Source organism: Sciurus carolinensis, chromosome 8, assembly GCF_902686445.1.
Source record: "Sciurus carolinensis chromosome 8, mSciCar1.2, whole genome shotgun sequence".
NCBI classification, from domain to species: Eukaryota; Metazoa; Chordata; class Mammalia; order Rodentia; family Sciuridae; genus Sciurus; species Sciurus carolinensis.
In genome coordinates this window covers 128,677,328-128,700,762 of record NC_062220.1, presented here as the reverse complement: position 1 = coordinate 128,700,762, position 23,435 = coordinate 128,677,328, and the positions used below count along the sequence as shown (strand labels likewise).

At 49.5% G+C, this 23,435-nt stretch overlaps 1 protein-coding gene across 7 annotated transcripts in view; it reads right to left on the bottom strand.

Moving 5' to 3' along the window:
* Emid1 (EMI domain containing 1) overlaps positions 1 to 23,435 on the bottom strand; it is a 43,812-nt gene that overhangs the window by 9,936 nt on the left and 10,441 nt on the right. For 4 of the 7 annotated variants that reach the window (XR_007109875.1, XR_007109876.1, XM_047561861.1 and 1 more), the window contains exons 4-14: positions 16,858 to 16,941; positions 15,817 to 15,878; positions 14,161 to 14,281; positions 13,831 to 13,881; positions 13,657 to 13,746; positions 12,993 to 13,139; positions 11,992 to 12,090; positions 11,825 to 11,877; positions 11,365 to 11,427; positions 11,216 to 11,260; positions 167 to 211 (exon numbers count right to left, since the gene is read on the bottom strand). Coding sequence is in view for 5 of the 7 variants with exons in the window: in XM_047561861.1 (XP_047417817.1) it covers positions 167 to 211; positions 11,216 to 11,260; positions 11,365 to 11,427; positions 11,825 to 11,877; positions 11,992 to 12,090; positions 12,993 to 13,139; positions 13,657 to 13,746; positions 13,831 to 13,881; positions 14,161 to 14,281; positions 15,817 to 15,878; positions 16,858 to 16,941 (860 nt within the window). In the remaining 2 variants the exon portion in view is untranslated. The remainder of the gene's footprint in view (positions 1 to 166; positions 212 to 11,215; positions 11,261 to 11,364; positions 11,428 to 11,824; positions 11,878 to 11,991; positions 12,091 to 12,992; positions 13,140 to 13,656; positions 13,747 to 13,830; positions 13,882 to 14,160; positions 14,282 to 15,816; positions 15,879 to 16,857; positions 16,942 to 23,435) is intronic. The other 3 variants (XM_047561864.1, XM_047561863.1, XM_047561862.1) reach the window with 1 other exon arrangement.

Below are 23,435 nucleotides of genomic sequence, written 5' to 3'. Positions count from 1 at the left end.
GAGAGGGCAGGAGCTGAGATTTGCCAGGGCTCCTGCCTGGGAGATCAGGTTGCAGTGGGGATCTGGATGGGGTGCCCCCGCTCCCAGGGCCTACTGATGAGAGAATTCTCCCATTAGCACCCAGGGCAGGAGAAGACAGGGAGGTCGAGGCTGCACCAAAGCTTACCCAGTGGCTCTTCTCACCAGGATCTCCTTTGGGGCCAGGTTCTCCCTGCAAGGAGAGACAGAGATAGAAGTAAGGGAAGGAAGGACAAAGAGCAGGGAGGCAGGGAGGGAGAAGAGGAAAGAGAAATGGGTGGAGGGGAGACAGAAGGCGGAAGATTTAAAGAAACAGAATTGGCTAGGGGTGTCACTCAGTGGCAGATCGCCTGCCTAGAATGTGTGAAGCCCCAGGTTTAATCCTCAGAACTTCAAACACGTAGACGCCCACAGAGAGTAGCTTGTATTGTACTAGATAAAAGATTAGATAAAAGTCAAATACAGTTCTTGCTGGGTGAGGTGGCACATGCCTATGACCCCCATAACTTGGGAGTCAGAGGCAAGATTGCAAGTTTGAGGCCAGCCTGGGCAACTTAGCAAAACCCTGTCTCCACATAAAAAATAAAAAGGATGAGGGACTGGACATAATGGCACATGCCTGTAATCCCAGCAGCTTGGGAGGCTGAGGCAGGAGGATCAGCCACTTAGTGAGGCCCTAAGCAACTTCAGGAAACCCTGTTTCGAAATAAGAAATAAAAAGGGGTGGGGATATGGCTCAGTGGTTAAGCACCCCTGGGTCCAACAATATCCCTGGTACCAAAAAAAAAGAAAAAAAAAAAAAAAAGAAGAAGACTAGGATGTTGCTCAGTGGTAAAACACCCCTGGGTTCAACATCACAAGAAAAAAAAGAAAAAGAAAAGAAAAAAAGCAACTGTCGAAGGCAACGGAAAGTGATAAAGAACTGCCAGAAACAGAACATCCAACTCTTGGAAGAAGGAAACCACACTGGAAAATTCATAGATTTAATTTTTCCCGAGATGGGATGGCCTGGCAAATTAGAGTTGGAGCGGCAGCCTTTGGTTTCATTTGCCCGAGGAGTTAGAGGCTGGAGTTGAGGCTGCCAGAGGAGGGAGATGTGGAGGAACCTGGAAATCAGGGAGCCACAAGACAGGGAACCAAGTCTGCATAAATGCTGTCCTCCAGCCCTTTGATGATCCACAGGGCAGGATTCCAATGAGCCCTGGAGAGAACGGGTTGGTGGAACTCAGCATGGATTTCAACAACCACACAGGAGACAGAGTTTGGGAAACCCAGGGCTTTCTAATGAAACTCCAGCAAGGTCATGCCTCAGGAATAAAGACTATATCCCAAGACTGGGGATTTTTTCCCTAGAACTAAGGGCGAAACCAAAATGGGCTTTCCCGGATGAAGCCTGAAACCAAGTCTCCCAAAGAGCAAGATGATCCATTAGGAATTTAATCGTGCTAAACCAAAACTCAACACGCTTCGGAATATGATATTTGAATCCAGAGTGTCTTCAATATATTATCTATATTGTCTAGTAGGCAATAAAAAAGTTACAAGATGTGAAAAAACAGGAAATGTGACCCAAATTCAAGAGAAAAATCAGTCAACAGAAACGGATCAAGCTGGGCATGGTGGCACCCACTTATGGTCCCTGCTACTTGGGAGACTGAAGCAGGAGGATCACAAGTTCAAAGCCAGCCTGAGCAACTTAGCAAGAGTTGCATTTGTTTCAAAATAAAACAAAAAGGCCTGGGGTCGTAGCTCAGTGGTAGAGCACTTGCCTAGCTGTGCCAGGCCCTGGGTTCAGTTCCCAGTACCACACACGCACACAAAAGAAACAAATCCTATCCATGAACATGTTGTAATAATTAGCAGAACAAGGGTTTAAAATACGAATATGTTAAAGAATTTATTGGAATTGATATAATAATGGCTTGTGCAATGGAGAATTTTGGGATAGATGTATAAATTACAAAAAAGATCAAATGGAAATTCTGGAAATAAAAATCCACTAGATGGGATTAACAGAAGACTGTACACAACAGAAGCAATCATTTGAAGACAGGTCAATGGAACAATTCAAACTGAAGCATGAACAGAAAAAGGGTTTCTAAAAAACTGGGCTGGCATAAAGAAGAATGAAATTATGGCATTTGCTGGTAAATGGATGGAACTGGACACTATCATGCTAAGTGAAATAAGCCAGCCCCCCGAAACCAAAGGCCGAATGTTCTCTCTGATATGTGGATGCTAACACATAATAAGGGAGGGAGGGAGAACAGAAGTTCATTGGAGACTGAAGGGAAGGGAGGGGGTGGGAATAGGAGAGACGGTGGAAGGAATCTGCATAACTTTCCTATGTTCATATACGAGTACGTGACCAGTGAAACGCCACATCACATTCAACCACAAGAATGGGATTCTAAGTAGAATAAGTTATATGGAGTCGTGTAGGTATAATATGCCAAATTACATTCTACTGCCACGTATATCTAAAAAGAACAAAGAAAAAGGAAACAAAGAAAAGGCTGGATGGAGCGGGGTGGTAATCCCAGGGACTTCGCAAACGGAGGCCAGAGGATTGCAAATTCAAGGCCAGCTGACAACTCAGTGAGAACTTCTCTCAAAATAAAATAAAGGGCTGGGGATGTAGTTTAGTGGCAGAGTGCCTGCCTAGCATAGGAGAGGCCCTGGGTTCTACCTTCAGTGCCACAAAAGAAAAAAAAAAAAATACCTGATAGAACTTCAAAGAGAAAAAGATGAATCCTTGAATAGTCTCCACTCTTACAGCTGAAGACTTTAACGCGACCTTATCAGAAATGGATAGAGCCAGCTGGCAGGAAATCATTGAGGACATAGTTGAACTCCATAGCACCATCAATCAACTGGATATCATTGAACTTTATAGGCAACTTCATCCAATGGCAGCAAAGTACACCTTCTTCTCAAGCTTAAGAACATTCACCAGATGGATGACAAAGGGCCATAAAATATACTTCAACAAATTTAAGAGTGGAAGTCATACAATGTATTCGCTCAGACCACAATGGAATTAAATTAGAAATCAATTACAGAAGGATAACTGGAAAAATTCTAAAATACTAGGAGGTTACTTAACATACTTTAGTACGTAGGTCAAAGAAGAGATCTCAAGAGAAAGGTAAAAATGTTTTTAAAAAAATTTTTTTAGATGTTGATAGACCTTTATTTTATTCATTTATTTATACGTGGTGCTGAGAATCAAACCCAGTGCCTCACACATGCTAATCAAGAGCTCTATCACCGAGCCAGAACCCCAGCCCCTAAAAATGGTTTTTTAAAAAATGTTTTTTTAGTTGTAGATGGATACCATATCTTTATTTATCTATTTATTTATGGTGCTGAGGACTGAACCCAGTGACTCACACGTGCTATGCAAGTGCTCTACCACTGAGCTACAGCCCAAGCCCTAAAAATGTTTTGAATTAAATGAAAATTATTCACACATGCTAAGCATGTGCTGTACCACTGAGCTACACCCTCAGCCCCTAACTCATTTTATGAGGCCAGCATTACCCTAATATCATAACCAAAGACATTATAAGAAAACTACAAACCAATATCTTTTGTAAATGTAGACACACAAAAAAAGTCTTCAACAAAATATCAGCAAATCAAGTCCAACAATGTACAAAATTAAGTATACACCATCAGAGAATGAAATTTATCTCATTATGCAAGACTATATTAGCATTCAAAAATCAATGAGTCGGGTGTGCTGGCACATGTCTGTAATCCCAGAGGCTCAGGAGGCTGAGGCAGGAGGATCGCAAGTTCAAAGCCAGCCTTAGTAATTTAGCAAGGACCTCAGCAACTTAGCAAGGCCCTGTCTCAAAAAAAAAAAAAAAAAAAAAAAAAAAAAATTAAAAAGGGCTGTGGATGTGGCTCAGTGGTTAAGCACCCCCGTTCAATCCCCACTACCAAAAAAAAAAAAAATCAATTAACGTAATACATCACATCGACCAGCTAAAAAAAATCATATGATCATAACATTAGATGAAGAAAAAGCATTTGACAAAATCCAGCACTAACTTAACAACTTAGGAATAGAGGGGAACTTCCTGAACTCGATAATGAATATCCGCCAAAAAAACCTACTACTAACTCATACCTAATGGTGAGAAACTTGAAGCTTTCCTGTTAAGGAATGAAGCAAGGATGTTCCCTCTCACCATTGCCTTTCCACACAATACTGGAAGTCCTAGCTGATGCAGCAAGACAAAAGAATTTTTAAAAAGTATATGGACTCATAAAGAAGAAATAAAATTGTTTTCATTTGCAGATGACATGATCATCTATACAGAAAATCCAAAAGAATTAGCAAAAAAAATTTCCAGAACTAATGAGTGAAAAGAGCATGTTTGCAGGATTTGGGTTATTATGAAAGTCAAATGCTTTCCTCTGTATCAGCAATAACCAAGTGGAATTTGAAATAAAAAAACATTTGCCAATTCCCAAAATGAAATGCTTAGGTAGCAAAAATATAACAAAATCTGTATGAGATGTATACGAGGAAAACCTCAAAATTCTGATGAAAGATACCAAAGAAGTGCTAAATAGAGATATTACATGTTCATGGACAGACTAGATACTGCCAAGATGTCAGTTTTCCCCAACTCGATCTATAGACTCAATGCAATCCCAATCAAAATCCCAGCAAGGGCTGGGCATGGTGGCACATGCCTCTAATCCCAGCAACTTGGACTGAGGCAAGAGGATCACAAGTTTGAGGCCTGCCTCAGCAACTCAGCAAGGCCCTCTGCAGCTTAGTGAGACCCTGTCTCAAAATAAAAAATAAAAGGGCTGGAGATGTAGCTCAGTGGTAATGTGCCCCTGGGATCAATCCCCAGTATGCATGTATACCCCAGCAATATACCAATATTGCTGGTACCAATAAACTTATTTTAAAGCTTTATGGAGAAGAAGAGGACCCAGAATAGACAACTCAGTATATTTTTTTGCAGGGCAGGGGGAACTAGGAGTTGAACCAAGGGCCATTTTACCCAGTCCTTTTATTTTTCAAGATAGAGTCTTGCTAAATTGCTGAGTGTCTTCGTAAGTGTTGAGGCTGACTTCAAACTTGTGATCCTTCTGCCTCAGCCTCCTGAATAGTTGGGATTATATGCATGTGCCACCATGATTGGTGTGAACTCAGTATTGAAGGAGAAGAATAAAGCTGTAGGATTAATGCTGCATAACTTCTTACAAAGCTTCACTAATCAAGACAGCATGTTACTGGTGAAAGAATAGAAAAACAGACCACTGGGGCAGACTAGAGAGCCTAGAAATAGACTCACATAAACACAGCCAACCAATCTTTGACTAAGGAGCAAGGGTAATACAATGTAGCAAAGATAGTCTTTTCCAGAACTGGTGCTAGAACAATTGGACATCCACATGCAAAACAAATAAATAAATGAAATTAATCTAGCTGGGTGGTGCATGCATGTAGTCCCAGCTACTTGGGAGGCTAGGCGGAAGGATCCCTTGAACCCAGAATATAAAGCCAGTTGAGCAATATAAGGAAATCCTGTCTCAAAAAAATCTAGACACATCCTTTACACCCTCACAAAAATAAACTCAAAATGGGTCACAGACCTAACTATAAACACAAGACTACAAAATTCCTAGATGGTTCCATGGGAGAAAACCTAGATGATCTTGTACATGGCATAATGATCAGATACAACACCAAAGGCATGATCCAGGAAAGAAATAATTGATAACTGGATTAAACGAAAAACTTCTGCTCTACACGAAACATTGTCAAGAGAATGGGAAGACCAGTCAAAGGCTAGGAGAAAAGATTCGCAAAAGACACGCCTGAACAAAGAACTTAAAACTCAACAATATGAAAACAAATCCAATTCAAAATGGGCAAAAGACTTGAACGAACACTCTCACCAAACAAGATATACAGACAACAAATAGGATATAAAAGGATGTTCAGCATCACACATCATTAGGAAATTGCAAATTGAAACAACAATGAGATAAAACAAGAACAATCTCCGAATAATTTACCACTACACACCTACCAGAATGGCCAAAATACAGAATAGCATAAATGCTGACAAGAATACGGAGCAACCACAACCCTCATTTATTGCTGGTGGGAATGCACAATGGTATAATCACTTTGGAAGATAATTTGGCAGTGTCATATAAAACTAAACGTACTCTTAAGCTGGGTGCAGATGCCTGTGCCTAGAGTCTTGGCTATGCATTAGGCTGAGGCAGGAGGATCTCTTGAGCTCAGGAGTTTGAGGTCAGCCTAAGCAACATAGCAAGACTTGTGTCTACCTGTCTCTCTCTCTCTTTCTTCGGTGGAACTGGGAATTGAACCCAGGGGAGCTCTACCAGTGAGCTACATCCCCAGCCTTTTTTATTTTATTTTGAGACAGAATCTTGTTAAGTTGCTGAGGCTGACTTAGAAATTGTGATCTTCCTGCCTCAGCCTCCCAAGTTGCTGGGATTACAGGCATTTGCCAGTGCACCTGGCTAAGAATCTTTCTCTGAAAAAATAAAGGGAGGTTCGGAGCGGGAGAGAGAGAAAAGAAAGGAAAAAAACTAAACATACTCTTAACATATGATCCAGCGATCATGTTTGCTGGTATTTTCCAAATGAATTGAAAATTTATGACCACACAAAAACTTGCCTCTGGGTGTGTTTGTTTTTTTGTTTTTTTTTTTGGTTTGGTTTGTTTATTTTGGTACCAGGGATTGAACTCAGGGGCATTCAACTACTGAGCCACATCCCCAGTGCTATTTTTATATTTCATTTAGAGACAGGGTCTCACTGAGTTGCTCAGGGCCTGGTTAAGTTGCTGAGGCTGGCCTCAAACTTGCAATCCTCCTGTCTTAGCCTCCTGAGCCTCTGGGATTACAGGTGTGCGCCACTGGGCTCAGAGCCTCTGGATGTTTATAGCAGCTTTATGTATAACTGTCAAAAATTGGAAGCAACAAAAATCTCTTTCAGTAGGTAAATGGACAAACTGGTACATCCAGATAATAGAATATTATTCATGGAAGTTAAAAAGAAATGAGCTATTAAGCCATGAAAAAGCATGAAAAAGCTTCAATGTGTCCTACTAAGTGAAAGACGCCAACGTGAAAAGGCGCTACACTCTGATTCCAACTACATGATAGTCTGGAAAAGGCAAAACCATGGAAATGGTAAGAAGATTAGTGGGCACCAGCAGGTAGGCAGGAGGGAAGGATGAACAGTAGCACACAGAGGATGTTTTCCAAAACCCACAGAATGGACAAAACCAAGAATGAACCCTAATGAAGCATCCGTGTTGGTCGACTGATTGAAACTCCATGGTGGGAGAGGCTGTCCATGTGCAGAGACAGGCAAATGATGCTCTTTCCAACCAATTTTGCTATGAACCTAAACAGCACTCAACATTATTAATCAACAAACCAAAACAAAGTCCCCATTGTACATTATTACTATTCCCATTGTACTGATGACCGACAAAAATGACCAACAACAAAACAAACTTTCTAGATCCAGGAATCTCAGTAAACCCAAAGCAGAATAAACATGAAGAAAATCACATCTAGCCATATTAAAATCCATCTGTTGAAAACTAAGGATAAAGAGAAAATCTTCCTATATGCATATATATGTGTATATTCAGACATATTCGTACATATATAGACACATATATATATTTTAGTTGTAGATGGACAACTATTTTATTTACTTTTACATGGTGCTGAGGATTGAACTCAGGACCTCACACATGCCAGGCAAGTGCTTTACCACTGAGCCACAACCCCAGCCCCAAGAGAGAAATCTTAAAAGCCACATTATATATAAAAAGCACACATTATATATAAGGGAACAACAACAGCCAATTTCTCATGAGAAACTTTTTAAAAGCCAGGACCATGGAAGAACATCTTTAGAATGTTAGAAGGGGGAAAAACTGCCAACATATAATTTCATACCCAGCTAAAATATCTTTCAAAAAAATTGAGATAACATAGAAGTTATTTCATTTGTATTTTTATTTTTGTGATGTTTTAGGACAAGCCCTGGGCCTCAAGCATACTAGGCATGTACCCTATCATTGAACCACACTCCTAGGCCCCGGAGACAGTTTTAGATAAACTGTTGTCAGGAGACCAACAATACCAGAAAAGCTAAAGGAATTTCTTTAGGCCAGAGGAAAAAGATACTAGATGGAAACTGGGATCCACAGGAAGGTACAAAGTACCAGGTCTCAGTACTAGCACTGGTAAATACATCAGTAAATATCAGAGTACAGTAGTCCTTCACTATTCATGGGGGAGCCAATCCCCTGGTTCCTGGGGATTGCGTTCCCTTCTGGATACCCAAACCCACAATTTCTCAAGTGCTTCATAAAATGACACAATATTTGCATATAACCTACATATATCCTCCTATGTGTAGAGATTATTTACATCATCTCTAGATTACTTCTAATACATAATACAATGTAAATGCTATGTAAGTAGCTTTTATACTGTAATGGCTAGGAAATAATGTCAAGGAAAAAAATGTCTGAATATGTTCAATACAGATGCAATTTTCCCCCAAATATTTTCACTCCACAGTTGTTTGAATCCGGGACATGAAACCCGTGGATATGGAAGGTTGACTAGATTTGTTTTTTTCTTTTTTTCCTGTACTAGGTGTCAAACCTAGAGACTCTTTACTACTGAGCTATAGCCCCAGGTGTTTTTTTTTTTTTTTTGGTACTGGGGATTGAACCAGGGCTGCTTTACCACCAACCTACATCCCCAGGCTTTCTATTTTTCATTTTCAGACAATTCTCACTAAGTTACTGATGGTCTTGCTAAGATACCCAGGCTAGCCTCAAACCTGCAATCCTCCTGTCTCAGCCTCCTGAATTGCTGAGATTCTAGACATGTACCACCACTACCAGTAGGCTAAGTAAATTTTGTCTTCTTAACTTCTTTAAAAGTCGATGATTTATTTATTATTTTGGGGTATTTGAGATTGAACCCAGGACCTTGTACATGCTAGGCAAGTGCTCTACCACTGAGTTAGATTCCCAGTCTTTCTTATTTTATTTTGAGACAGGATCTCGCTAAGTTACCCAAGTTGGCCTCAAACTTGCCATCCTTCTGCCTCAGTCTCCTGAGTGGCTGGGATTACAGGTGTGCACCATCATACCCAGCTTTCCACTGGTTGTTTAAAACAATAATACTAATGTTGGGCTAGGGGCATAATTCAGTGGTAGAGTACTTGCCCAGCATGTGTAAGGTCCTAGGTTTGAGCCCCAGTCCTACCAAGAAAAAAAAAAAAAGTATTGTGGGTTTTATAACAAAAGTAGAAGTACAATACGGGGCAGTCAATAGCACAAAGCAAAACAGGAGGTGAAAACAGAATTATACATCTTTACACATGAAGTGCTACAATATCCATTCAAGTCAATTGTGATATGACAAGGACACATATTAGGACACATATTGTAATTCTTAGAGCAAACATGAAAAAAAATCACATAAACAGTCATTGCTAAAAAGTTACTGGTGAAGATAAAATGGAATCTTAAAAAAGTACTGAGTTGAGGTTGGGGCTGGGGCTCAGTGGTAGAGCACTTGCCTGGCACGTGTGAGGCACTGGGTTCAATCCTCAGCACCACATAAAAAGGAATAAAATAAAATAAGGGTATTGTGTCCATCTACAACTAAAATGTTTTTTAAAAAGTCCAGAAGAAGGAAAGAAAAGAAAGGGAAAAAGAAACAAAGAAAAAATGTGATAAACAGGACAACAAAAACTTAAAAGAACCATATCAATAATTATGCATATTATTAAATGTAAATGAATGAAAAGCTCATACTTTTGAAAAAAGCATGACTCAAGTTATATATTGTTTATAGGAGAAGCACTTTATTATTTTTTAAAAATTTTTGGGGGGTACCAGGAATTGAACTCAGGGGCACTGACCACTGAGTCACATCCCCAGCCCTATTTTGTATTTTATTGAGAGACAGGGTCTCACTGAGTTGCTCAGGGTCTCGCTTTTGCTGGGGCTGGCTTTGAACTTGGGATCCTCCTGCCTCAGCCTCCAGAGCTGCTGGGATGACAGGCGTGCGCCATCATGTCCAGCTGATAAACACTTTAAATATAAAAGCACAGACAGGTTTGAAAGAAACAGATCAAAGCTGGACATGGTGGTACACACCTGTAATCCCAATGGCCTGGGAGCCTGAGGCAGCAGGACCCTGAGTTTAAAATCAGTCTCAACAATTTGGCAAGGCCCTAATCAACTTAGTGAGACCCTGCCTCTAAATAAAAAATAAAATGGGCTGGGGATGTGGTTCAGTGTTTGAGGGCCCCTGGGTTCAATTCCCAGAACCAAAAAAAAAAAAAAAATCAAAAAAGATATACCATGTAAACACCAAGCATTAGAATGCTGATGTGGGGGGTGGGGTTGTGGTTCAGTGGTAGAGCACTTGCCTAGCATGTGTGGGACACAGAGTTTGATTTTCAGCACCGCATATAGATTAATAAAATAAAGGTCCATTGACAACTAAACATTTTTAAAATAAAAGAATGCAAGCAAAGTAGATTTCAAGGCAAGGAGTATTATCAGAGATAAAGATATTACTTCCACAAAGATAAAAAGACCAAGGAAACATTGAACTCCTAAACATGTAGGTGCCTAATAACAAAGACTCAAAATACAAAGAGCTGAGTTGAATTAAAAGGGAGAAAAGGTCAAATGTATAATCAGAATTGGATAGACTGAAAGTGAAAAGAAGAAGTGCAGAGTCAAAAAGATGTGTAGGGAAAGAGAGAGGAAAAACAAAACATGGAGTCATGGGTAGCCAGAGAAAGATGGCAGCTGCCTGATTCGAAAAGGATGATGGGGCTGGGGTGTGGCTCAGTGGTAGAGCATTTGCCTAGCATGTGTGAGGCACTGGGTTCCATTCTCAGAATAGCATATAAATAAATGAGTAAAATAAAGGTCCATCAACAACCAAAAAATTAATAAATAAATAAAATGATGATGATTTCCAGAGACAGGGAGCAACCGAGAGAATAGAGTTGCCCAGGTCCAGACAGGAAAGTCAGGGGCCATGGATGCAAGGGACAGAACCAGAGCAGGGGTGTGGGCCTATGGGATCCTGGAGGGGTGGCTACAAGGCAGATATCGTCATTTACCTGCTGCCCCATGAAGCCTTGGGGGCCAGGTTCCCCACGTAGTCCCTGTATAGGAGGGAAGAGAAGACTGAAGTTAGCTGTTGGGGGCCCTGACCTGGGGCCCCAGGGGCTCCCCAGAATCCCCCACCTGAGGTCATCTGGGTACTCACTCTCTCGCCCTTCTCTCCTGGATTGCCAGGGATTCCTTTGGGTCCAGTGGGGCCTGGAGGTCCCTGAGCAATAAGACGGGGCCTCAGTTTTGTGATAGGGTAGGATGGAATGGGCAGGAGCTTGGGGGCAGAAGGGTCAGGGAGGGGACCCCAGCTGAGCCTGGGCCTCACCATACACCCATAACGAGGGGCAGGTTATCCGGCTCAGGGTTAAGAAGTCTGACCCTGGGGTCTACAGATGCTGCCGCGTGCTGGCCACAGCCCTAGGGCAGGGATCTCCACTCTCCTCAGCCTTAGGTGACAAGAACCCTTGCTTTTCATTACATGAATTGAAGGAGAAAACTTATGGAAAGGAGTTTGCGTATCAGATGCTCAGTAAGTGAAAGAATGAATTGAAGGAAGGATGAATAGATGGATGAACGGATGGAACACGGGTGGGAGCACCTGGAGGAGGACTCACCATGTGTCCAGGACTCCCGGGGATACCTGTGGGACCGGGAGGTCCAGGGGGACCTAGAATTAGACAGGATGTCCTCAGGACTGGAACAGAGTACCGTACCATCAACCGCCCTAGTCCCGCCGCCATTTACCAACCCATCCCTCATGCCAGGCCTGGACTCAACTCACCCATGGGCCCTGGAAGACCAGGGGGGCCTGGGGGCCCAGTGGGTCCCTGGGGCCAGTGGCTGCTGGTCTCAGTGAAGGTGTTGGACTGTAATGGGTCTCCTGAGAGAGGAAAGATGAAGAATGAGCAGGGCTGTGTCCCCCTGCCACCTCTGCCAAGTTAGCTCTGATGGCCCTATGGGGCACCTGTGGCGTGGATGTGCCAATGGGCACCAGGAGGGAGTGTGGGCCATGAAGGACCAGAAGAGGGAGCCCTGGGTTTGACCCTACTGCATTCTAGCTGGTCATGTCCAAAAGGACTCTGCTTCCCTGAGCCTGGACTGTTACTTGCCTAACGGGAATAATCCTAAAAGCCTCCGATGTCCCAGGTTTCTGTGGGAGGGGGGGTCCTAAGAGTTCTGGGAGGCTGCCACCATCTCCATCCCCGCTGGAGAGAGGAGGACGCTCAGGCGTGGAGAGGGAGAAGGACCGGTGGGTGAACAGAGACGGGATGACGGGGAGAAGGAACGGGCCGCCACACCTCAGCAAGGCGATGGCGACAGGTGGAGTCCTGCGCTCCACGCACGCACGACGCTGGCGGCACGTGTGTGGGTGGGGCTGGGCTCCAGGGGAGGAGGCCAGGGGTCCGCATCGGCACCGGGCCACACTGTGGCCTTGGGAGTCTGAGCTCTCTTCCTGCAGTTGGGCCTTGGACTTCCTGGTGCTCTGGAGGGCTGGATTCTGGCCAGCTCCAAGGCTTGGGGAGGGCCCCATGCCTGGGGGCTCTGAGCATCTAGACCTGAAGCCATTTCCCCCATGACTCAGCTGTGCGATCATAGCATGTGACCTCCCCTCTCTGGCCCTCAGTGTCCCTTATCTGTGAACAGAGACAGCAGCACCGGCTGGGCCACGGGTGACCTCTGGCCCCCTGGCACAGGCAAGTGCCTGCTATCTACCAGGCACCATGGCAGTATTTACTGCAGCCTCATCACCCACCTCAACCTGCCAGGACCCCAGGGACTCACCAGGTTGGGAGGTCCGGGCATGGGATGGTCCAACAGGGGCTGGGGGTCCCGGGGGACCAGGAGGCCCTGGTGGGCCTGGAGGTCCCCTCTCTCCAGGGGTTCCCACAGCCCCAGCCTGGCCAGGGCTCCCTGGGGGACCCTGTGGACCTGCAATGAGATCGCAGGGGTTGGTAGGTGTACAGCAGGCAGGGAGGGAGGGTGGCCTCAAGAGGGGCAGGATGGCAGCCTGGGCAGCAGGCGCAGAGAGGACTCGGGAGCCCACAGGCCTGCCGTCCCTGGCTCCCTGTGAGGGGCATGAACACAGCCTATCATTCTCTGTCCCACCCAGTCTAATCTGGGTTTCTCCTTAGGGACCCCAGATCCCCAGGTTTCCCTAGGAACCCTGGTCATGGCAGGGGACTAGTATTTCTCCCACTGGTTTGGGAGCTCCCAGGGACTGGGCTGACCTCACCCAGTGCCCAGCTCAGACCCTGGTGAGTGTAAATGCCCAGAGAGCAGCAGCAGAGAGCCAGGTGTGAGCAGGACAGTCCCCGGAGGGCTGGTGGGTAGAAGGGACCAAGCCACCCTGGCTGTGTCGGTTGGGGAAGAAAGCCCAGCCTGGGTCCACCCAGCAGAAGGGATGGTCAAGAAAGCGGGGGACACAGGTGGCATTGTGGGTGCTTACCTGGTGGGCCTCTCATCCCTGCTGGGCCCTGGCTGCCAGCATCTCCTTTGGGACCGGTAGGCCCAGGCAGCCCCCGAGTGCCCCCAAGGTCTGGGGAGTAGAGAGCATTAGGCTGGCAGCTCTAGACTTGCTCTTGACCCGCACCCTGGCCCTGAGCCCCCTGCCGGCACCTACCATCTCGAGGGAGCAGTGGGGCCCGCAGGCTCTCTCTGGCTCCTGGTAGCCCTGGTATGAAGGGGGAAGGCAGGGGTCAATGAGCCTGCTGGGTCAGGGGGAAGGAGAGTCACCGAGTCCCCCAAACCATTTCCACCCAGGCAGGATCTGCTGGGGTTGCTCAGCTTCCAGGACTCCAGTGCTCAGGCGCCCCTGAGAACATCCCCTGGGTCTAGTGGAGATAGGGGAGACCTGGGCTGAGCAGAGGTCGGCAGGGCAGAGCAAGGGTGGGGACCAGAGTCTCACTCCCGATTCCCACGTGGGAGTCTATTCCCTGCCTGATCCACTCACCCTGGAGGCCTCCATCTCCAGGGCTTCCCTGGGCAGCTGGGGAGCCCCAGAGTGGAGAAGGGTCCTCAAGGGTAGCTGGGGTCAAGGGCACTGCCCGCTCTGTGACAGTCAGCACAGCCACCTGTGGAGGAGGAGGAAGAGAGGGATAGGGTGGATTCCAGGGGCTCTGCAAGCACAGACCAGTTGAGGAGCCTGCAGGGAGTGGAGACCTGGGCTCACAGGGGCCCGGAACTCCGTGAGAAGTGCCTGTGTTTTTAAAGTGTACAGTTCATAGCACGCACCGCAGAAATGTCATCACACGTGGTCACTGCCACCCAAGTGGAGCTCGGTGCTCATGGTGCTTGCTGGCCAAGCAGGTTTCTCTATGCTAATCTCCATAAATAATATGAGCTTGTCTTGATCTGCTGAAATGGCACAAGGGTTTGAAGAGTTTTGCTTTTTATTTTTCTTTTTTTGGTGCTGGGGATTAAACCCAGGGCCTCGAGCGTGCTATGCACTCTCTCTACCATGAGAATTTTTTTCTAAATCTGCAGGGAAGTTTGGAAGGGTCTGACATAAAAGAGAGACCAGGTGGCATATCCCAAATTCGCTTTTGGGACCAGGGTGAAGATAATCCTGGAACATCAGTTGGTACCCCCTGAGTCACTGACTGTCCTCATAGCAGATGCTCTGTAATTATGCAACTACCCATTTCTGGCCTCTGGTTTTCTAATTTCCCTACTGATAGGGAAACATGTTCACATCTGATCATCTCCACAAGACGAAGTCCAAGAGGAGGGAACAGTGGAGCAAAGAATAAGCAAAGTGTACACGTCTATCTATATATGTCCAGAAAATCTGGAAGGAGCCTGGTGCCGTGGCGCACACCTGTAATTCCAGCAACTTGGGAGGCCGAGGCAGGAGGATTGCAAGTTTGAGGACAGTCTCAGCAATTTAGCCAGGCAACTTAGCAAGACCCTGACTCAAAATAAAAAATAAAAAGGGCTGGGATGTGGCTCAGTGGTGAAGTGCCCCTGGGTTCAATACCCCCTACCAAAAAAAAAATCCAGAAGGAAAAAAATGATTAAAAAGTGACCTTATATGCTTGTAGTCCCAGCTACTCAGGGGGCTTGCTCAAGCCCAGGAGTTACCAGCCTGGGCAACAGAGTTAGACTGAGTTTAAAAAAAAAAAATTAAAAAAAAAAAAGATATTAATGGCCCACATTTCTGAGTTTTTCATGTTTAGAATCTTTGTTTCCTGTTCTATAATTTTTGAAGACTTTTAATCTCAAAATAATGAGATGAGTAATAGATGTTTGGCTCTGAAGCTGGAGGATGGTATTATGGGGGTGGCTAAGGAGTGGTGGGCGAGGGGGATCCTGCAGCCAGCCCTGGGACTGGGCAGCACGGGAGGGGGCGTCACGGCTTCCTGGAAGAAGAGCGGGCCAGACCATCTGACTAAGAGTGGAGCTTCCTGGGGAGGGCACCGGAGGACAGGTGGAAGAGTTGGCTGGGAACCAATGGCAGGCTGTGGCCGGCAAGGGAAAACTGCCTGCCTGGTCTGTGGGGAGCCCTGTGGAAGCTCGGAGCTGCAGGTTGGGCATGGGGGTGCAGGAAGGGCGGGGAGGAGGCCAGGGGGCCCCAGGGCTGGGGGTCAGCAGGGAGCTGCTCACCCACCTTGGCCTCCAGCACCTTCAGCCTCTCGGTCAGCTCCGATACTTTGCTGCAATTGAGACAACCTGTGGGAGGGAGGAGACTGGGACTGGGTCCAGGGTCCCAGGGTCTCCCTAAGAGCCCGTAGTCCCTGGAAGAGACTAAGGAGGAGGGAGGAGACAGACCCCAACCCAGAAGGAATTCCAGTGCAGGGAAGGGGTTACAGCATCGCCACGGGCCCAGGTGGACCACCCCTGGGGCTTTCCTTCAACACTGGGGCCTCCAAAGTGGCCCTGTCTCTTCCAGAGCAGGGTCTCAGGCCTGATCCTGGCAGCCTCTGGTGTCCAAAATGACCCTTTTCCCAGAAGCCAGGGCGGGCAATCCTGTTGTCTCCTGTGGGGTGGGGGTGGGGCTGGGGCGTGGACCTGCCAGCTTTGGGGACCCACACGTCACAGCCTAGACAGGGCTGGCCTCAGAGGCACCGCCCTCTGACCCGCTCACAGAAGCACAGTCCAGCTCCTCCAGATTCCTTAGCAAGACCCCTGAATCACTCCCAACAGCTCCAGCCACTTGCGGAGGTTTGCAAGCTGCTCTCCATCCTCGCAGGAGCCCGGCAAGGTGCAGCGAGCGCCCGGCACGCACAGCACGGCGGGTCCCGCCCAGTGCTGCCCCCTGGTGGCTGCGGGAACTCGGACCCGGCCGGGCAGGTCTCCGGTCTGGTCTGGTTTCCCTCTATTTAAAACGGGTCGATCGGGTCTTGGGAGCAGGGTGTGCACAGCTGTGGGGTTTAAACAGCTGGTGACAGAAAGCACCGGCTCAGGCCCTTACACCCCGCGGACACCCGGTAAAGAGAGGCATGGGGGCTTGGATCTGCAGGAGTCAGGGGCGTGGTCTCAGGGTGCCTGGGCTCAAGGCAGACCCACCTCTGGGGTCCTTCCTCCCCCTTGTAGCTCTCTTTCCAGCCTTTTCTGGACCCTCCACTGCTGGACTGCTGGCTTTCAGGACAATTACCACGCTGCCCTGGGTCCCCTCTTGGTCTCACCCAAGATGCCGCCCCAGACCCACCTGAGAAGGCTGTAGGCTGAAGAGCCATCCGCCGCACCGAGCTGCCCGGCCACGCGGGCTCCCTGAAGCCAGAGGTGCCTGCAACTGAGGAAAGGCCGGGTGAGGACCCCGCTGCCCTGCGCCACCCTTGCCTTGGCACATGCCCCTGCCCGCCACTGTGTCCCCGGCAGGGATTCTACTCCCTGAGGGATAGGGAGGCCCAGGGAGGTGGAGCTATTTCCCTAGGTGACACAGCACCAAGGGGGCCGAGTTGGAACAGTCGGACCCTTGATGGGCCGGTGAGAGGAGCTGGCAATGGGGTGAGGAGGAGGCTGGGGGCTTCCTCAACGACCCCTGCCGGCCACCTTGGTTAAGAGTTAGGAGTTATCGGCCAGGCGTGGTGATCCCACCAGCGTGGAAAGCAGGAGGACAAGTTCAAAGCCGGCTCAGCAACTTAGTGAGGTACTAAACAACTTAGTAAGACCCTGTCTCAAAATAAAACATTAAAAAAAGCTGCGGATGTGGCTCCGTGGTTAAGCACCCCTGGGTTCAACCCACAGTATCCCCGCCACCCCAAAAAATGTTTGGGCTTGGCCAGCCGTGGTGGTGCATGCCTATAATTCCAGCAGCCCAGGAGGCTGAGGCAGGAGGATTGCAAATTCAGACCAGCCTCAGCAATTTAGCAGGGCCCTAAGCAACTTAGCAAGACCCTGTTTCAAAATAGAAAATAAAGGGGTTGGGGATGTGGCTCAGTGGTCGAGGGTCCCTGGGTTTAATCCCTGGTACCAAAAAGAAAGAAAAAAGTTTGAGGTTATCACCAGCTTGGGTTCCTGCCCCACCACTTACTGACCTGAGTGACATCCTCTCTGGATTTGCCCACTTTCCCATCTGTAAAATGGGACACTGAGGCCTCTCGGTCCCTCCCAGCCTGGTGCGAGGCCTGAGGATGGCGATACGTGCACAGGGCCCACTGTTCACACACAGGAGACACTCAGTAAACTAGGCTGTGACCGTCCCTCTCTCTCTCTCTCTCCCTGGCCCTCCGAGTCAGAAAGGACTGAAGCGGATCCAACTCTGACTTTAAATGAAAACCAGAGAGTCCTGGCTGCTGGTTCCAGGGGCCCACCCCTGCCGCACCCTGGCTGGTCTGGCTTTGGGGGCTTGGTCTTCAGCACAGCTGGAGAGATGGGCTGGCCAAGCCTGGGGTGGCGGGCACAGCTGGAGGGGCTCCGGAGCCAGCAGTGGTGAGGGCCCCCCCTGCCCCCGGGGCCTGCCTTTTAAGGCTACAAAGTGTTGTTGGGGGGGGGGCCGGGGGGACAAGACCCAAATAAGGCACGGGGCTGGCAGCCGAGACCCGGGCTGTGGCTTGAGGCAGAGCGAGAGGCGCCGGGAACTCAAACCAGACAGGTCCCTCTGGCCAGCCCCCAGCAGGGAGGCTGCCAGGCCTTGCTCTGGTCCCACCGTGGGGCTCCCACTCAAGCTGAGCTGCCTCCCTAGCACACTGTCCCCAAGGGCCCATAACTTGCCTGGGTGCAGAGGCAGATCTCCCCAGTCCTACCAGCCCAGGACAGGGACAGGGACTGGGGGCTCTCTGGGCTGGGGAGCCCCCTGGTGCTAAGTGCTTCACATACCTGAGGCCAAACTTGTTCAGCACGTACTCCCAACCGGCTCTGGTATATTCTAAGCACTTCCTGTATACACCTGGCCATTTTATTTTATTTTATTTTTTTGCGAAAGTGCTAGGGTCACCTAGTCTTAACAGATGGGGACACCGAGTCACAGAGCAACTGGATACCCCCTCTCCTCTGTCCCGAACATGCAGACAAATGGAAGGGCAAATGAGACTCTTTTTTTTTTTTTAATTCCCAGGGGTGATTAACCACGAAGCCACCTCCCCAGCCCTTTTTTATATTTTATTTAGAGACAGGGTCTCACTGAGTTGCTTAGCACCTCGCTGTGGCTGAGGCTGGCTTTGAACTCGCCATCCTCCTGCCTCAGCCTCCTGAGCCGCTGGGATGTCGGGCGTGTACCATGTAACCTGGCTAAGGACTCTTCCTCTCTTTTCCCCTAGAAGGAAACCAAGATTGAGAAATGAAGCGATTCTGTCATTCCCCTTGAGTTCTCCATCCTGGATCGGAACCCAGGTAGGTCTGACTCCAGGGCCTGACTTCTTTTTGGGGGGCGGCCACCAGGCAGAGACGCCCAGAGTCCAGGAAGAGTTCTGATGTCGGAGAGAAGTGGCCTTCCCAACCCTGCTTCACCATTTTGGCTCCCAGGTGAAGATGTAAAATGCCATTTTATTACCCTTTGCAGAAACTTTTGACCCAAAGCAGCTGCCATCCCTCTGGCCCGGAGCAGGCATGAATTTTCTCTGTAATGAAGCTTTGGCTTCTTCGAGCCCTTCCCACTTCCTCCCCGCCCCCCCATAGTGTTTTCCACATGTTATTGACTGGACCAGTTCCCCAGCGGACTGCCAGCTGTCTGCCCCCCCTGGCTAGAGTACCGTCCTCACCAAGGCAGGGACTCGGTCCGTCTTGTGTCTGGCCAAGAAAAGTGCTTGGCACCCAGTAGGACCTCAAGGGCCTCAATAAAACTTTTGTTGATAAATGCATGAATCAAGGGCTGAAAAATAATTTCAAGAAAGCAAATGAAATAGAAGGCAAAATACTGTGCAAAGCAGACAGCGGCCCGGGGAAGAAGGATAAACGTTCTAATGTCACGGGACAGTGGACTTGTGGCTGGAAATTCTTTTTCAACCCATTTTGTTTTGGGATATTTCTCCAGGAGTCAGAGAAAGCTAGAAACATGAACAGAAAAACAGCTGCACCAGCAGAGCCGACAGAAGGGGCTCCAGGTGATGGTGACTTTCAGTTAGAAGAGGTTTGGGGCTGGGGGTGTAGCTCAGTGGGGTAAGTTCACCTAGTACGCACGGAGGTCCGAGGATCCATCCCAGCAAAAGAACAAACCAAACCAAAACAGAACCCGGAAACGTTCATTCTGGATTCAGGACTTATAAACATTAAACCCAAACTCCCCCCAATTCTGATAAACACACAAAAGTCCTTTAAAAGATGTATCAGGTTGTCAAAGGCACACAAAATTCCAGGAAGGAAGAAACTGTGGGTTGGGCGATGATGACCTTTTTTTGGCGGGGGTTACTGGGGATTGAACTCAGGGACACTCGACCACGGAGTCACCTCCCCAGCCCTATTTTGTATTTTATTTAGAGACAGGGTCTCACTGAGTTGCTTAGCACCTGGCTGTTGCTGAGGCTGGCTTTGAACTCGCGATCCTCCTGCCCCAGCCTCCTGAGCTGCTGGGATGACAGGCGCACATCACGGCGCCTGGCACGGATGGCCTTCTGTAGGACAAAAATGCCACACCCCTCCCTGGTGTTTGGCCACACCCAGAGGCAGGTCTCAGAGGGCAGAGAGCCCCCCACATCCAGGCCTGGCGGTCGCTCCTGGGGCGTCGTCCTCAGTTCCAACCTTGCATCCCAGGAGGCCCTGAAGGTTGGTCCCGGGACCACAGACCCTGAGCTCCACTCCAGGGCATGTCCCACCACGTGGGAGATCCCAGGTGCCACCCCCCACACTCACATGTACACCACGCACTTCCCCAATTCCTACAGCTGTGGCTCCCAGGCCACCTCCTCCAGGAAGCCCTCCTGGAGGCTCCAGGACACTCACCAGTACCAAAGTCCCCAGCGAAGTGCTCATCACTCCCCGTCTTGACCTCCACAAGGCCTCTGCCCTTGCGTTTCTAATTTGCCCCACCGGCTGGAACACGGAGGACCCCACCGCAGCCCCTCTTCCTGCCGCCCGGTGACAAGGTGATGTCCCTTCTCATGGGATCCTCATGACCAACCATGGTAAGGAAGAGAATGAGGTCCACCAGCAGGACGAGGGCAGCGGGGACCCCAAACCTGCCCTCGATTGGAAATGGGGGTGTGAGAACTTTGGGTTCCCTACCCTTTGGCCTGTGACTTTCTCCCCCAGGAGAGGATTCAAGGGAGGGGCTCCCTCATTCTCATCTGACCCCCCAGGTCTGCACAGTTCAGTGACCACAGGTCACAGGGATGCAGTCTGCCCAGCCCAGCCCGCGACTGTGGGAATTTACTTTCCAAATGTAAATATTTGCTGCCTGCCAGCTGGTGGCCGAAAGCAGGGGTCAGGGTCGAGCTGGAGCAGGGAGGTCCAAGAACCCTCCAGCCTGACCCGGAGGCCTCTGGGAAGGCCTGGCTCCCTCTTCAGGGTAGCTAACGTTTCTGTTCAGTCTGTGGGTGCTCATGTTTCATTATTATTTTTGGTACCAGGGATTGAACCCAGGGGCACTTAACCACTGAGCCACATCCCCAGCTCTTTTTGTATTTTATTTAGAGACAGGGTCTCGCTGAATTGCTCAGGACCTCACTAAGCTGCTGAGGCTAGCCTCGAACTTTCAATCCTCCTGCCTCTGCCTCCCGAGCCGCTGGGATGACAGGCATGCGTCAGGACGCCTGGCCGTGGATGCCACGTCCATACCTGGGTTGGGGGAAGAGCAGGGTGGGCAGAGGGTCAGATGGAGGGAGGGTGGAGCTGGGTTGTGATGGGAAAGCAGGGAGGGCAGTCACCCGAGCCTTCCGGACAGGAATGGGTGGTGCACACGGTGCGCGACACACGGGTTAGCCCTCAGGGTTCTGATCTGCATGGAAAAGCACAGGCTTGGCCCTGCACCTGGCACCTGGCTGGAGAGCAAGAGACGTGTGGGAGGTCCCCAGCCCCGATGGGGGGACAGGCCAAAGAGCCCTTGGAAGGAGGCTAGAACCACCCTTGCATTTGCTCTGAGGCTTTGGACTGTGCAATCTTAGGCAAACGTCCCTTCTCTGGGCTGTGAGGGACAGAGAAGGGACATGTATGCTGAGGCCACAGGACAGGGGAAGTGGAGGCAGTCCGCCCCTAGGAGAAGAGGGTGAGTCCCCAGCCTCCCCGTCTTTCCACCTGGGAGATGCTGGGGCTGGGACTGGCTTCTGCCCGCATGGCGGCCCACTGGCCTCTGAGCACACGCCCTGGGATGGCCTCAGAGCAGAGATCCCGGCTCGAGCCAGGCTGGCTGGCCTTGAACCCAGCTCCTCCCTCGTAGCTGCTGCCCTGAGCTCAGCCTCTGGACCTCCCGTGCCGCAACAGGAGGGCCTGATGCAGGTGGGTAAGCACTGAAGTGCCTGGCGCCGAGGAGAGGGGTGGCCTTCCCTTCCCTTGTCATTAGTCCTGTAGGAGGGTCTGCCACAGACCTGCATCAGAGTCCTGGGGAGCAATCTGGCCACAAGGCTCACTTGCTGTGTGACCTCGTGTGGGGCCAGCACCCTCTCTGAGACTCGTTTTAATCATCTGGACAATGGGGCTGCTGGGCCAAAGAGTCCCCAGAGGCAGGGCGGCATGGGAGTGGGTGCAGCAGCCCCACCCTCAGCAGGTCCTGGGCCCAGGTCCAGGGAAGGTGATTGTTGGGCTCTGCCTGCGAGAAAGACCAGGCATGTGCCTGCCCCGCCCTGCCTTGTGGTACACTCTGGCCTTGGCCCTTTCTCTTCTATTGTTTCCATGAACAGGCATCCAGGTGAGAGCCTCCGCCAGCCAGTCCCTCCCAGCCCCTTTCTAATGCCTGGAGGAGCCAATGGTCAGCTGGTCTCCATCCCGCCTCTCACATGCTGAGTGACCCCAAGTCAGTCTCTTCACCTCTCTGAGCCTCAGGCTCCCCATCGGTAATACAGGGCCTGTTTCAGCCACGTCCTCGTGGGTCATTATAAACCTCAGACGAGGCCATCTTCACTCACTGTCACAGAGTGCACTCCCCACTCCGCAGGTGAGGAATCCAGGGCTAAGTGTGAGGAAGTACTTCCCTGGAGCCCGTCAGCCTCACCAGCCAGTCTGGAGGCCGGAGGCATGTTTGCCGAATCTCTGTGGGAGGCAGGGCCGTCTGCTGGGTCACCACAGAATCCCCAGCACCAGGGTCTGAAGGGGAAAGGAGGACATTCATGGATCACCTACTGGATGCCAGGCATAACTACCCACTTCTCAATTCTTACAGATAAAGCCAAGATTCAGAGAGGTGAAGTGAGATGCCTTAAGTCACACAGCACAATGCAGCGCAACGCAGTTACAGGGCTGGTCTCTGGAATGACACATGTCCCCTCTCCTTTGTGGCCCATCCCAGGTGTCTCTGGGTCCTGTAGCTCCTGGTGACGCAGATCTGAGGTCCCGGGGTCAGGTCACAGAAATAAGTAGGCCACAAGGGCAGCAACCAGTAGGGGAAGCAGCTGGGAGAATCCAGCTTGGATCCAGGTGCAGCAGAGTCCGGGATGGGCCAGCAATGTCCCCATGCTTCCCCACCCCCATTCCTGGGGCTTCGTGAGACCAGTTTTCCAGAATATTCAGGCCTAGGCATCCGCTTCCCCACTTCCCTTTCCTTAGCTCCAACCACTGGAGGAGGCGAGGCCCCTCCTATCCTGTCAATCATCGCAGAGGCCCCTCCCATCCTGTCCATCATCGCCCACCCGCCACCACGTGGGGTCTTCACTGCTTCAATCCATCCCACCAACTCCCTGGGAAGCGGCCACCATCACCCAG